General features: G+C 38.7%; 1 protein-coding gene across 1 annotated transcript; it reads left to right on the top strand.

Moving 5' to 3' along the window:
- Nucleotides 1-1,434: 1,434 nt before the first annotated feature.
- LOC117297089 (ribosomal biogenesis protein LAS1L-like) lies at nucleotides 1,435-12,539 on the top strand. The gene is made up of 12 exons (XM_033780223.1): nucleotides 1,435-1,570; nucleotides 2,865-2,987; nucleotides 3,817-3,889; nucleotides 4,462-4,678; nucleotides 5,497-5,543; nucleotides 5,932-6,020; nucleotides 6,512-6,594; nucleotides 7,487-7,690; nucleotides 8,600-8,726; nucleotides 9,620-9,933; nucleotides 10,869-10,989; nucleotides 11,342-12,539. Exons 1-12 carry the CDS (start codon nucleotides 1,524-1,526, stop codon nucleotides 11,538-11,540), a joined length of 1,644 nt encoding a protein of 547 aa, XP_033636114.1. The 5' UTR covers nucleotides 1,435-1,523; the 3' UTR covers nucleotides 11,541-12,539.
- Nucleotides 12,540-13,236: the final 697 nt, after the last annotated feature.

Here is a 13,236-nt window from a genome sequence, read left to right as displayed (position 1 = left end):
GGGGGGGGGGGGGTCAGGTGTAATTGATACAACCACAATAATTACCGTCAAAGCAATATTTGTGTGTAAACAATGTTAGGTGATCTGTTGTACTTACAGGCACTGGACACATTGGATAATATTGTCAAAGACCAGTGTTCACACTTGGTGTATCCCAACATAATGTGTATAAAATAATAAACCAATAAAATTTGGGATCAATTCGTCATAGAAGTTGCAAGAGAATAATGAAAGGTTAACTGCATAACTTTGTGTTTTTCAGATGCAAGGCTTCAGAAGTTTTTTATTATTTGAGTGCGAAATTACCTCTTTCTCAAAAACTATGTTCTTTAGAGGGAGCTTTGTTTTTAAACAGCGCTCGTCCCCACCATTGCTTGTTTCCATACCAAGTTTTGCTAAAAAATTGTGTATTTACCTATGTGCCTTTAAAATTGTCCAATTTAATCTGTCGGAAATTAATATCATTGCTGTTTCTTAACAGCTAGCAATTTGATCAATTAGAAAGAAAAAAAACACAAGAATAATTATATAAAAAAGTGCACCTTTTCAGTTTAGTTCATTGACATTAGTTTGTAATAATAAAAACCACTTTCCTTCGAAATTCTGAAACAAATACTAAGACCCAAATAGAGCAGGTTAAATTAGTTGCATTGGGTGTGGTTCTTGGACCCTATAAACAAGTAGGCCCCCTACATTAGAAGAAGCTTAGTACAATACCCATGGAGCTTGCCCAGGTGGTCCATGCCCAATTTCATAAAGCCTAGCACAAAAACTTATTAAGCATATTATTAGACAATTAAATATCGCTTAGCAGAAATTGTAGGCCGATACCAGATAAGTCCATAAAGTTTACATTTGTGACAGGTGCCCCACCCATTTTTTGCTTAGCTAAGAAATCAGCTAAGCAGATTTTCTGCTTAACAGCTTTGTCAAATTGGGCCCTGGATATGTAGCACATTAGGTTTACATTTGTGACAGGTGCCCCACCCATTTTTTGCTTAGCGAAGAAATCAGCTAAGCAGATTTTCTGCTTAACAGCTTTGTCAAATTGGGCCCTGGATATGTAACACATGGGGGTCCTGGATATTCATTCGAATTTATGCACAAATGAATGTTGAATGTCAAACAAGTAACTGGTTCTTGTTTGACATTCGAATGTCAAACGTCAAACTTAACACCCGATCTCATCGTGTGGATTTTCGGAGGGACTTTCCCTGCCAGGAATTCAGCCACGTTCTAAATATTGTACTCATATAAATTGCAATACTTTTAGAAATGAAATACAAAAATAAAATTGATTCAATTTAAATAGAAAATGTTCAATATTATTCAGTTTTAGAAATACTTTTATAAAGTTATGTAGTTAAATTTACAAACAAAAAATGTACTGTTATTACATTTTTGGCAGAGGCTAAATTGATTTAAAGATGGCGGCGCCCAGGAAATTTCAGACACGCGTTGTTGGCTGGCGAAACAAACAAGAATTTGAGGAAATATATAATTGTTTATATCATGAAGACATCATGAAGAGGCTAGATGGTCTGCAGAGGATAAGTGCATGGAAGTGTCGGTATGATATTATCATTTTTCATTTACAACTTTGCTAATAAAATTCATAAAATTTGTTTACACGTCCATTACGTACGGTGCATGCCAAGCGGCGCATAATTCCGACACTATGTTAAATTCCGTGTTGGGAAAAATCCGCGCATCAGGCTACATCTTTTAAGCTTTAGTTTGATGTATTCAATGGATGTTGGCTGAGTGTTATTTACCTGTTCAAAATCATCGGAAAAATTTACGTATGGCGCCACCACTTTTTCATTCGATATAAAATAATATAGGAACTTATTTACCTGATTGATATATCCCTTTTTGTAAAAATGAGTGAAAAAGTGGTGGCGCCATACGGAAAGTTATCCAAATCATCTGACATGTCGAGAGAGGGGCTGAGCAATGTTGACCTTTTTTTTATAGTTTTTTTCTATTTTATTAAAAATAGCAATTTCTAATTCAACAAGTCAACAATGTTACAATGATTTGTAATGTTCAACACCAATGTTTAACTTCAACACCATATTTCATTAATAAGATTGTGGGACCACAAAAACAGAACACCAGTGCACTTCTCTGAGTAGTTGCGATAACGTAACCCTCCTCCCGAAAGTGTAGCCGGAGGGTTACGAAGCATGCTCGAATTGTAGAGTCTTGAGGGCGAAATGGTCTAGAGCTACTCAGCAGATTTGCTCAATTTTGACCACTTTCAGTTTCAAAAATTATGACACAAATTCAAGGAACACGAACTTAATCCTGAATGTCTAATGAACAACACTCAAAAACACAATTGAGAAAATAGGTTGAAGAAAAAGGAAAATAATTTAGGTGAAGGTGGTGACCAAAAAATAAAGTGTTGAACATATCGGGAAGTCACAAAATGGCAATGCGACATATCAACCTGGGACATTTGTGACTGTTTCGCTCCGGGATCTGGTAAGTTTTTCTACTTTTTATCAAAATATTTTCTCAATGATGTTTAGAGTTTTATTCATTAGACATTGAGGATTAAATTCGTGTTAGTCGAATTTGTGCCATGATTTTCGAAAGCGGTAAAAATAGAGCAAATCTGTTGACTAGCTGTCGAAATTGTCTGTGTTTGACCATTTCGCCCTTTACATTCGAGCATGCTTCAGAACCCTCCGGCTACACCGTCGGGAGGAGGGTTACGTTGTCGCAACTATTCTCTGAGCACATGGGATCTGGATGTTGAGCACATTCTTTCTACTAATTTTCAAAAGTTACAGTTTACGCCAAATTTTTGCACAGTCAAAATTGTGATTCCTGCCCATCATTTTGTTTTTACTTAGGTTTGGTGACAAGACGCCAGTAGCCATCGAGTGTACAGCTACCCTGCTTGAAGCAGTTCTAATGGAAGAGTCCGAAGATGAGCCCAGTCGACTTCAACTGATCTACAGCATGGCTGTCATTCGGTAAGAATTTACTGTTAACATCTCGGGCCTGTATGCTTAATTTTTTGAAGGGGACCTAGGAATTTTTTTGAAAAGTTTCCGTATGGCGCCACCACTTTTCCATACTATATGAACTAGTATACGTGTAGTATCTAATTTACCTCAATGAGATGTCCCTTTTTGTAAAAATGAGTGAAAAAGTGGTGCGGCCATACGGAAAGTTATGCGCATTTTTTCCTTTGTCATGTTGGTATTTTTTCCTCTCTTAGAGGAAAATGTAAAAAAAATTCCTGGAGCACAAAGCCACATGACATGGGGGCATGGAGGCAATCTCCTCTGTTGCTTTCTTGAACTTAAGTGACAGGCTAGTACCATCAATAGTGCCAATACGCTGGACTCTACTCCTGAGGGAGTCCAGCGTATTGGCACTATTGATGGGGCTAGTGGAGGACAGGCCTGACATGTCTGACATGTGGTAAATTTCCTCCATGAATAGATGATCCAACTGCTGCCACTTACAAGGTTGTATGGTAATTTCGTGTGTGATCCCTGCCAATGCCATCCAAGCTATTTCTAACCCCTACTTTACCCACTGGAAGGGCTGGTACTTCATTCTTTTGAAAGTTTTTTCAATGGCAAGGGCATATTTGAGTAATGTAAACTTGTATTTGAACATTTCTAGGGGCATCAAGGCTGGCATGAAGGCAATTTCCTCTGAAGAGTCAGTCCTATGTTATTGGTAGTGGATTTCATTATTAAGAAAACAATCTTGAATTTGAAATTTCGTCTATAAGACTTAAATTTGTTGTGTATTGTTCATGTTTTTTTTTTCTTCTTCTCATTAAAACAGATTTGTAAATCTCCTGACTGGATACTTGCAGACCAAGGGACAAGCTCAGCCGGTTGTGTCTCTTGCCAAAGAGGTGAGATTGACAGCGAAAAGGGTTCGCAGTCGAGCCAGAGATGCACTTAAATGTAAAGGCACTGGACACTATTGGTCATTACTCAAAAAAAAGGAACACGTTGCCTTGGATCGGTTGAGTTGGTCTGTGTAAAGCGTTTGAAACCGTTTGTTATGAAATGCATATGGTTAGAAAGATATTTTAAAAGTATAATATAATGATCCACACAAGTATCACTGGAAACTGCATGGTTTACCTTTTATGTAGCGAACTGACACGGTCAGCCAGTTTTTGAGTCAAAATTTTGACCCCACAAAATGGACGACTGTGTTTCTTCGCGACTTAAAGGGAAAACCGTGCATTTTCGAGGCATGTTTGTGTGGATCATGATTGTCTACTTTCAAATTATCCATCTAACTATTTGCATTTCATAACAAATGGTTTCAAATGCTTTTCAAAGACCAACTTGACCGAACCAAGACCACAGAGCCCCGTAATAAGAAGCCAGTTTGATTATGTAAAAATAAGCAACAGGTACTGCAAATAGCTCAATTTTGTCTAAACAAAAAGGTAACCCTTGTCAATTTTCACAGATTGGTCTTCCTGAGTGGATTGTAGAGCTCCGTCATGAAGCGAGTCACAAGCACATGCCACCCCTAGCCATCTTGAAAGCAGCAGCTAAGATTGGCCTGGTGTGGCTGCGTGAATACTTCTGGATCCAGCAGTGCATAAAGGTTCCAGCACCAGCACCCGCACAGAAGAAAGTGGTGGAGGAGGTAGTCTGGGCACCAAACATTGATGGTGTCGGAGGTACTGCATGAAAAACTTCCTCGCCTTGTTTTTGTTTATGTTTCATAATAATAATAATAACAATGATATAAGAGATGTTAAGTTTGCATCGGGGATAAAGAATATTAACTTTTTGGTTTACCCATACACCGATGTGTGTTAGCATTGTATACTCAGTACTTTCCCGAGTCCTGTGAACAAATATCACAGGCATATTACTCAGGTGGGATTCGAACCCACGACCCTTGCAATTCTAGAGCAGTGTATAACCAACTAATGATGAATAAAGATATCAAAGTCTTATATAGCGCACGTATCTACCAAACAAGGTACACAAGGCGCTGAGTATATACAAGTTTTCAGAAAGATAGGTTATTGCAGTGATGAATTCTGCGACCCAATTATGTAGCACCGTATAAGGGTTTACAAGTTGCTATGGTGCATACAGCAGCCACAGCCAGGAACACCGGGACAAACCCCTTCTCTTTTCGATAAGTGCACTGGGTTCTTTTACATGCGTTACACAACACATGGGACCAATGGCTTTACGTCCCATCCGAAGGACGAAGCAATGGTTCAGTGTTTTGCTTAAGAACACAAGTGTCACAGCTCGAGATTCGAACCTGCATAACTGTCCCAGAAAATTATGGCTTTGCAACATCAACACATATTTTTGAAACATTGTAGTTTTATATTCTTTTAGACAGGTGACCTTTTCCCCAAGAGTATTGTCATTTTAAAAAGGATACTTTCCAGAAGGTTAGAGTCCCCCACCTCTCCCGAGTCCGGATCTGTATTTTATTTGTGTGTGTGGTTTTTTTTGTGTGTTTTTTTTGCAGGTGATATTACAAGACTGATCATTGCTTACCAACAAGTACAGTTTAAGGTAATGAATAAGAATGTTTATACTGACCATTCCATTTTAGGTCAATTTCTTTTATCCAGTGTTTTCCACCAACAGACTCCATACAGTTGTGTTGATGATACGTGCATGTATGATGTCACTGGCTGAGAGTTGTGCTCCAACACTGTACACGTTTTCATCAATCCGTTTTTTGTTATTTTCTGTTTTCTTAGTTTTGTAAAAAACCTTTTAAACTTGAATAACGCAACCTTTTGGGTTTTTTTTTAAATTAAAATAAAATAAACCATTGCTAACTACCGATATCAATGATGGTGGCCAATGACGTTTTGTCACTTATGCAATCCATCTGTACTGAGATGCATTTATGCCCGCTAAAATCTTCTTATCAAAAACGTTTTGACTTCCACAGGTTATTGTTAATGGGGCCCACAGTGACGGTGGAAAGGTCACAACAGTAATGTCTGGCTTGGAACACTGCCTGGCAGATCCTGAAGCCAGGTAAGGGTACTGAATGTTGTTGAGTTTGAAGAATTTTGAATCAAGGATGTTATTTTTGGGGGATACCCACCATACAATTTTTAAGCACTGTAGACTCAATAGTACTTTTCACAAATTCTGTGGAAGAAAAACAAATATCTCTGGGTTTATTAGTTGGATGGGATTTGGCCTCAGGTGGCATTCAAACCCATGACCTGTGTGAATATTACCACTATACCACTGACAAGCTACAAGAAGTTGATATTGGAAACTTATGAAGTAGGTTAAACTAGGGAGGAGTGTTGGCTCTTATTGACTCCTTTTCCTCCCAAAAGAGAAGAAATTTGGCAGTAAGTGATTATTTAAAACACTGTTCTGAAAGTAAATGTGAACATCTGCCTTTTTTAAAACACCAGGTTGGAAATTGTTTTGCTAACAAATAGATATCTTATTGGGTTATGTTATAAAACTATTTCTTTAAGACAAATTGTATTCTCTTTGACTCAACACAGATACCTAGTTATACCGCTTCTACTGCAAGATGGCTACCTGGTACCCACCACAGAGCAATTAGAGGCATTGAATATCTACCAAGGTAAGATGGGAACCAACTTATTAACTGGACGAGTTCTTACCATAATTGTATTTTACTCTAGGAAAGTTGATAACCGTTTTAGCCTACCTGTTGAGGGCTTGTTTTTCGTGTTAGCTGGGTATCATTGACTAGAGCAAGCTAGTCGAAACCTTGAGACCAAAATACTAACTCACTCTGCGGCAGTGTAGTTTAATAATGAGAAGTCCCCTCGATCCACTGAAGAGCAAAAACTGTAATTCCGGCTTCCGCCTCGGAAGTACTTAATAAGCAGTATGCTTTCAGAACCTAGTAGTCTCCCGAATTCTGAAACCTACTCCACGGCAGTAGAATAAATAGCAAGAAAAATTCTCACTTTCACTATTACAGCCCCTTGTTATGAGTTTACTCTTAAGACAAACTGTAAAAGTTTGTGAAGATCCTCCATCATGTCGTGCTCCTTGGGAATTCCCATTACCCAAGCTTTTTAGCTTTTCTATATAACTAATTGCTGTGTTTTTTAATCTGTTTTTAAAATTAATTTTACTTCGTTATCATCAAATTTTTTAGATATTTTTCATCTATGTTACATACATGTATGTTACCTTACTTTTATGCCCTTGTATGTGTATTTTTATGCAAATTTTTCACATTTTGACTGCTGTTTATAAATTTATGTATTTAAATATTTTTATATTAGTTGTGCTGTTTAGGGCCAGCTGGAGAGGAGAAGCTCTATACAGGAACTGTGTTTCTTTACAGCAATCCTTCTTGCTCCAGCTGTTTCTTTTTCCTTCCTCTGTATTTTAATTGTTTCTTTTAATATTTGTACCTAAATAAATGTGCATTATTGTACCTTTTTATCTACCAGAGAAATGAAATAAATATAAATAATTATGTTTTCCATTATTTTCAGGTGTATCAACTATCGGAAATATCACCATGATTCACAAAGGCCTCTGCCGCTTCTGGAAGCCTCTGGTTTTGCTGTTAGATTCACTGGGGTTCACCCCTCTGTTGCTGCAGTGTATCGTCAAGGAGCTGGGTAGATTTAGGCTTGTCGGAGCTAAACCAGCCCAGTATCTCATGGGATGGGCGCTGCAGATTATAATGGCCGGAAGTAAGTATTGTTTTGAAAAGGGTGGTACAAGATTTATTTGTGAAAGGGGGGATCAAATCTACTGGTGTCTGTTCACGCTCTTCGTCACCCAGCCCTTTATCCCAGGCATGGGAGAGGTTATTGGGAAAGGGGGCATTTGATGATGCAAAAGGCTTTTTCCATGTTTTTTCTATCCTCCACTTCCCTCTGTGTGTTGGCAAACTCTAGTCCTGTTCTTGGAAACATTGTTGGTTTTAAAAGCTCAATATAAACAGGTAATTATGTGGCTGTATGTTTCCTCGCCTTCCACCCAACAATCCAGAACAAAATGTGTGGGCCACCCATTCCCAACTTTACAATAAACATTCCCTGTCCACTTCCCCCTGACAATTAACATTATGTTCCCCCGTCCCCCGCTCAATGTTGACTTGAACGCAAAAGACCGTGCGATGAGAGCCAACATTGAAAGGGGGTAGGTGGGGCCCAACGAGATAAGGTCAGAATTGTAGCACCCTGGTTCGAAGTATGCCTGGGGCACTACTTAGATTGGGTTTCCAGTCCCTCTCTGACTGTGTACGTTCCCTGGAATAATTCCCCGGGGTTTACCTCTCACATCTAAAGCTGAAAAAAACCTTCTTTGTCACCTCTCCATGAGGTTACTGGCTAGTACAATGATTAAGTTCCCTTTTCTTGGAGTCCTTGACCTCACAACCAGAAGTAATACAAGAAATGAAATAAAATGAAGTAAAAAACAGGTGCACGTTTAATCTTGATTGGTTGGTGAGGATCAATTAGAGTTATACCAGCTTGCTTTAGGATTGGAACCCACATTCCATTGACTCAAGTTTAATGTGCTTGTCTGCACATCTTTGGCGCAACAATCAAATAAGCAGGAGTTTGAATGATTGGTTTGTTTCTTTCCTTTTATAGCTACAGATAGGAGGCCCTTTAGAGAGTACTCAATGCTGTACAGAAACATTTTGAAACTTCCCTGGAATGAGGTTTATGAAGATTGCATCCGATGCCCTAATGCATTTACCCTCCGCCTCCTAAAGTTGTAAGTCGAAAGATTCTGATACAAAATGATAATCACTTCACCCGAAGTCTTTTGTTATGCAACTGAAAGCACACAACTTTGTGCAACATGGGTGCTTTCTTTCATTATTCATTCTCATGCAACTTAGATAACCAATTGAGCCCAAATTATTACAGGTTTGTTATTTTATGCACACGTTGAGATACACCAAGTGAGAACACTGGTCTTTGACAATTACCCATAGTGTCCAGTGCCGTTATTTAAAAACAACTGGATCCTCTGCATTGATTCTGTTCATACTTTCACCGATGTGTGTGAGCACTGTAAACTTTCCTAACTTCTGTGACGCAAATCACAGGCAAATTACAAGGGTTGGATTCGAACCCGCGACCGAATCCCACCTGAGTAATATGCCTGTGATTTGTTTTTCCCACAGAACTCGGGGGAAAGTACTGAGTTTGCAGTGCTAACACTCATTGGTGTTACGATAAAAAAAAAATTATTTTCTTTATCTCCGATGCAAATTTAACATCTATTGGATCCTCTGTACTTGGGATCCTCTGTAACTTACAATTTCATTCTGACTATTTTTAGTATCATATTAAAGGTCTAGAGCCCAGTTTGATAAAGCTGTTTAGCCAAAAATACTGCTAAACACATTACTTTGCTCAGCAAAAAAATGAGTGGGGCACCAGTCCCAACAATGTAAACTTTATGGCATTTTGGCTGGTAACCTGTTTCTGGTAAGCAAGAAATATCTGTGCTTAGCAAGTTTTTGTGCTTATAGGGTTTATGAAATTGGGCCCTGATCTGAAAGGGAAGGGGGTACAAACATGAATCCCCCATATAAAATATTTTATTAAATATGTTCAGACACAGTAAAATTTACAATTCATTTGTGAAATTTGTTTCAGCATTTTGCCAAATGTAGTCCCAAAGCCATCAGAGCAAACACAAACCAAAGTGAAACATCTATTATCCGTCTACTGCAACGCTCTGGAAACTCAACAGCCTGCATCACTAACATCCGAAGATGGCACTAAAGCACTGAGGATTTACACGTCAGAGGACATTCTGGAAACAGTGGGTGAAAATTTATCACAGGGAAACAAATCTTCAGAGTCGTCATTGGTTGTTGAGGAGAAAATGGAAGGTGTTGAGGAAAGCTATGTGGAGACAGGGGTGTTAAAAGAACAAGACGGTTTTAAACCATGGTCATTAAGTACAGGTTAGTCATTTTTAAGAGCTAGAGACCATGATCTAAGGCCGTGTCCGGATTGGTGGTTACAGCTAGGGCTTAAGCTAGACTTCAGCATCATCATATGTTGATTGAGTAATAGGATGTCCTTAGCAACACTCTTAGCAACAGCCGTAGCCGTAGCTGTAGACACCAATTCGGATACGGCCTTCATAAACTTTCAATGGGATTGTACAAAAGTTGTTTTTGCAAGAGTTGTCTACATGAAGAAATAAACCGATTTATTAACAATTATCGTTAAACGGCTGTTTAACAACAAGGTGACAACATGGACAACATGGTGAAATTTGGACTCTTCATTTCGCAAGGTGAAGCCATGGGAAATGGAAACAGATGTCATTGAGTGATTAAATTCTGTGACAATGCACCAACCATATCCGTCGTGACAAAGCCTTGCCTCGTTTGGACAAACAGACAGAGAAATATAAATATAGGACTCCTATATTGTATTTTGGGGCTATCGTCAGTATCTGTTTATGCATAGATCTCACACATAGATCCTCGGGAATCACAATATTTATATAGTAGACATGGAAACTCATCCACCTGCCTTGTCCATCGTGACCAACTTGATCGTGACATAACATTGCCTGGTTTGGACAAACAGGCAGAAGACAATTATTTTTGAAACCATGCCACAAATTATTTGATATAATTATTCATACAGGACTCCTACATTAACATTTGGGGCGTCGCAATAGTAAACAAGTACATGTACATGGCAAACTAAAGAATGCCACGTGAAGCTTGTTCCCACTATCAAATGACAGAGATTTGTGTGTGTGGAACAAACCTGACATTGATCTGAATTTATAAGCAATATTGTAGTCTCTGTGGTTTAATGAATCAGGATATAATAGGAAAACACATTTGTGATGTTTTATTGATGACATGTTTTGTTATAGCTGAGGTCAACTGGTCCAAATGTCCAATCGGGTCAATACCAGGTCAGCCAGATGACCCCAATTTCCTGTTGCTTGACACCCCACCAAGCGAGAATAGAAAAAGACTGGAAAGATCTACAAAGTGAGTCAAATAATGTAGATTAATATTATTAAATATATAAACCAATTTTGATTTCTTAAGCTATTTAAAATCTTATTTTTAACTCTTACCCTGTCTATTTTGGTTTTACCCATTTACACCCATTTGTGTAAGCACTGTATACTCAGTACTTTCCCGAGCTATGTGAAAAAAATCACAGGTGCATAATACTTAGGTGTGATTCAAACCCACAACCTTTGCAATGCTAGAGCAGTGTCTTACCAACTAGACCATTGAGATTGCCCGGTAGCTAGAGGTAGTTCGAATCCGATATTTAAGCAGCGGGTACCGCAACTTACAAATGTTCTTACCCTGTCAATACTTTCATCCTCAGATTGCAAAGGTTAAAATCACCAGCAGCTCAAACCAGCCAACCAGAACCCGAGACCAATCAACCGAAACCCGGAACCAAGCAACTAGAACCCGAAACCAACCAACCAGAACCCATGGCAGAGGATGATATCCCAACAGAAGAGCACTATTGGACAAAGAGCGAACTTGACATTGTAAAAACACAAATATGCATCCTGTAGAAATATGCTCACAGATGGACTTTGACAACTCTAATTCTTTGGCTACAACCTTGGAGTGTTGATATTCGAATACCAGAATAAATGGACCTCTCCCCCCCCCCCATGCAAACTTGAGCAAACTTAAAATGTAAAAAACACAGACATACATCCTGTAAAAAAATACTCATAGATGGACTTCTACAACTCTAGTTCTCAGGCCAAAACCTTGGAGTGTTTGATATTTGAATACCTGAATAAACGCACCCCCCCCCCCCCACGCAAACTTGTTTTTCTTCTTCTTGGGAGTCATTATTAGCCCATGCTGCATCTCTCAGCCATCCTGTCTCAGTTTTAGATTACCAGGAGGTCTTGGTTTGGTCTTTGGATGTCACTCAGGCACCGATCTAGGTGGTGCAAGCGGGAGGCCAATTTGCAGGGGAACCCTTGAGCCGTTTTCACAAAGCAATAAAATTCATTGCGAGACACAGTGTCAGTATCGCCAGAGGGATTTGTATTGTGACATCACACTTTACAATAGCAGCAGCGATTGATTTGCAGTTAAAATCAATCTTAGCTCTTTATGAAATCAGCCCCTGCTCTTGGCGACTTAAAAAAACAAATATTTTGTAAACTTTAAACTTACACCATCCCATAAGAAGACTTTAATCTATAGCTACATACCTCTGTGGTTAAAGTTTTAAGTCAAACTGCATTGGCTGTTAAATAACTCACTCACACAAAGATCCTTGCTTGTGTTATCGGATGCATAACATGTCATAAATTTATTACCAGGTTGGCTACTGCCCTCCAAATAATAATGGCAACCTTCTAGTTACTTCTCTAATTTTGTTTATTTCCCCCCCCCCCCCCTCCCTCGTACAATTCCTGGATCCGTGCCTAGCCGGCAAGGGCCAAATTTCATAACTGCTGTTTGGCAGAAAGTAATGCTTGACAAATTTCTCTGTAAAGCACAAATTGAGTGGGGCACCAGACACAACAGTGTAAACTTCATGGAATGTTGGCTGGCAACCTGTTTTTGCTAAGCAAGATTTTCTTGTGCTTAGCAGGTTTTTGTGCTTACTTGCTTTATGAAATTGGGCCCTGGTCACTCTACAGGTACCAAATACATTGCACAACAAATTTGAACGAAATGTCAAAAGACAGCGTGGATTGACGTTCAACATTTTTCTGTTAAGTTCTACCTTCATGCAATCTCATCCTGAAAAGATTTGACTTCTATGTTGAATAATTCTTACATTTTTGAAAAATAAAGTTTATCTTTATCAGATCAGAAGTTATTTGCAACTGTCTTGTTTTGTTTTGTTTTGTTTTGTTTTGTTTTGTTTTCATTGTGTGAATCACCCAAGTGGAATCTCACAGAAGTACTTCGTAATTCAATCCTATTCAGTTAAACAAACTTTATTATCCCAGATAAGGCATACAAAAGATTGGGCAGCTCCATAAAAAGAAATAGTTTTAATAATACCAACTAGGCAAACACATGTAACAATAAGAAGAAGATTATAAAAGTAAGAAGGATGGGATGAAACAATTTAGAGGATGTTTTGGGGTGTTTTTGTGGAGGGGGGGGCTTTACAGTTGTTTGTTTTGTTTTTAAGACAGTAATATTATTCCAATACTAACAGCTGGGGGCATTTTTGACACTATTGGGATGGGGGAGCAGCATGAGGGCTCCTGTTGATACAGATGGATCGAG

The sequence above is a fragment of the Asterias rubens genome, chromosome 11 (genome assembly GCF_902459465.1).
Source record: "Asterias rubens chromosome 11, eAstRub1.3, whole genome shotgun sequence".
NCBI classification, from domain to species: domain Eukaryota; kingdom Metazoa; phylum Echinodermata; class Asteroidea; order Forcipulatida; family Asteriidae; genus Asterias; species Asterias rubens.
The sequence above is the reverse complement of the archived record's forward strand: the minus strand, read 5'-3'. Positions and strand labels throughout refer to the sequence as shown.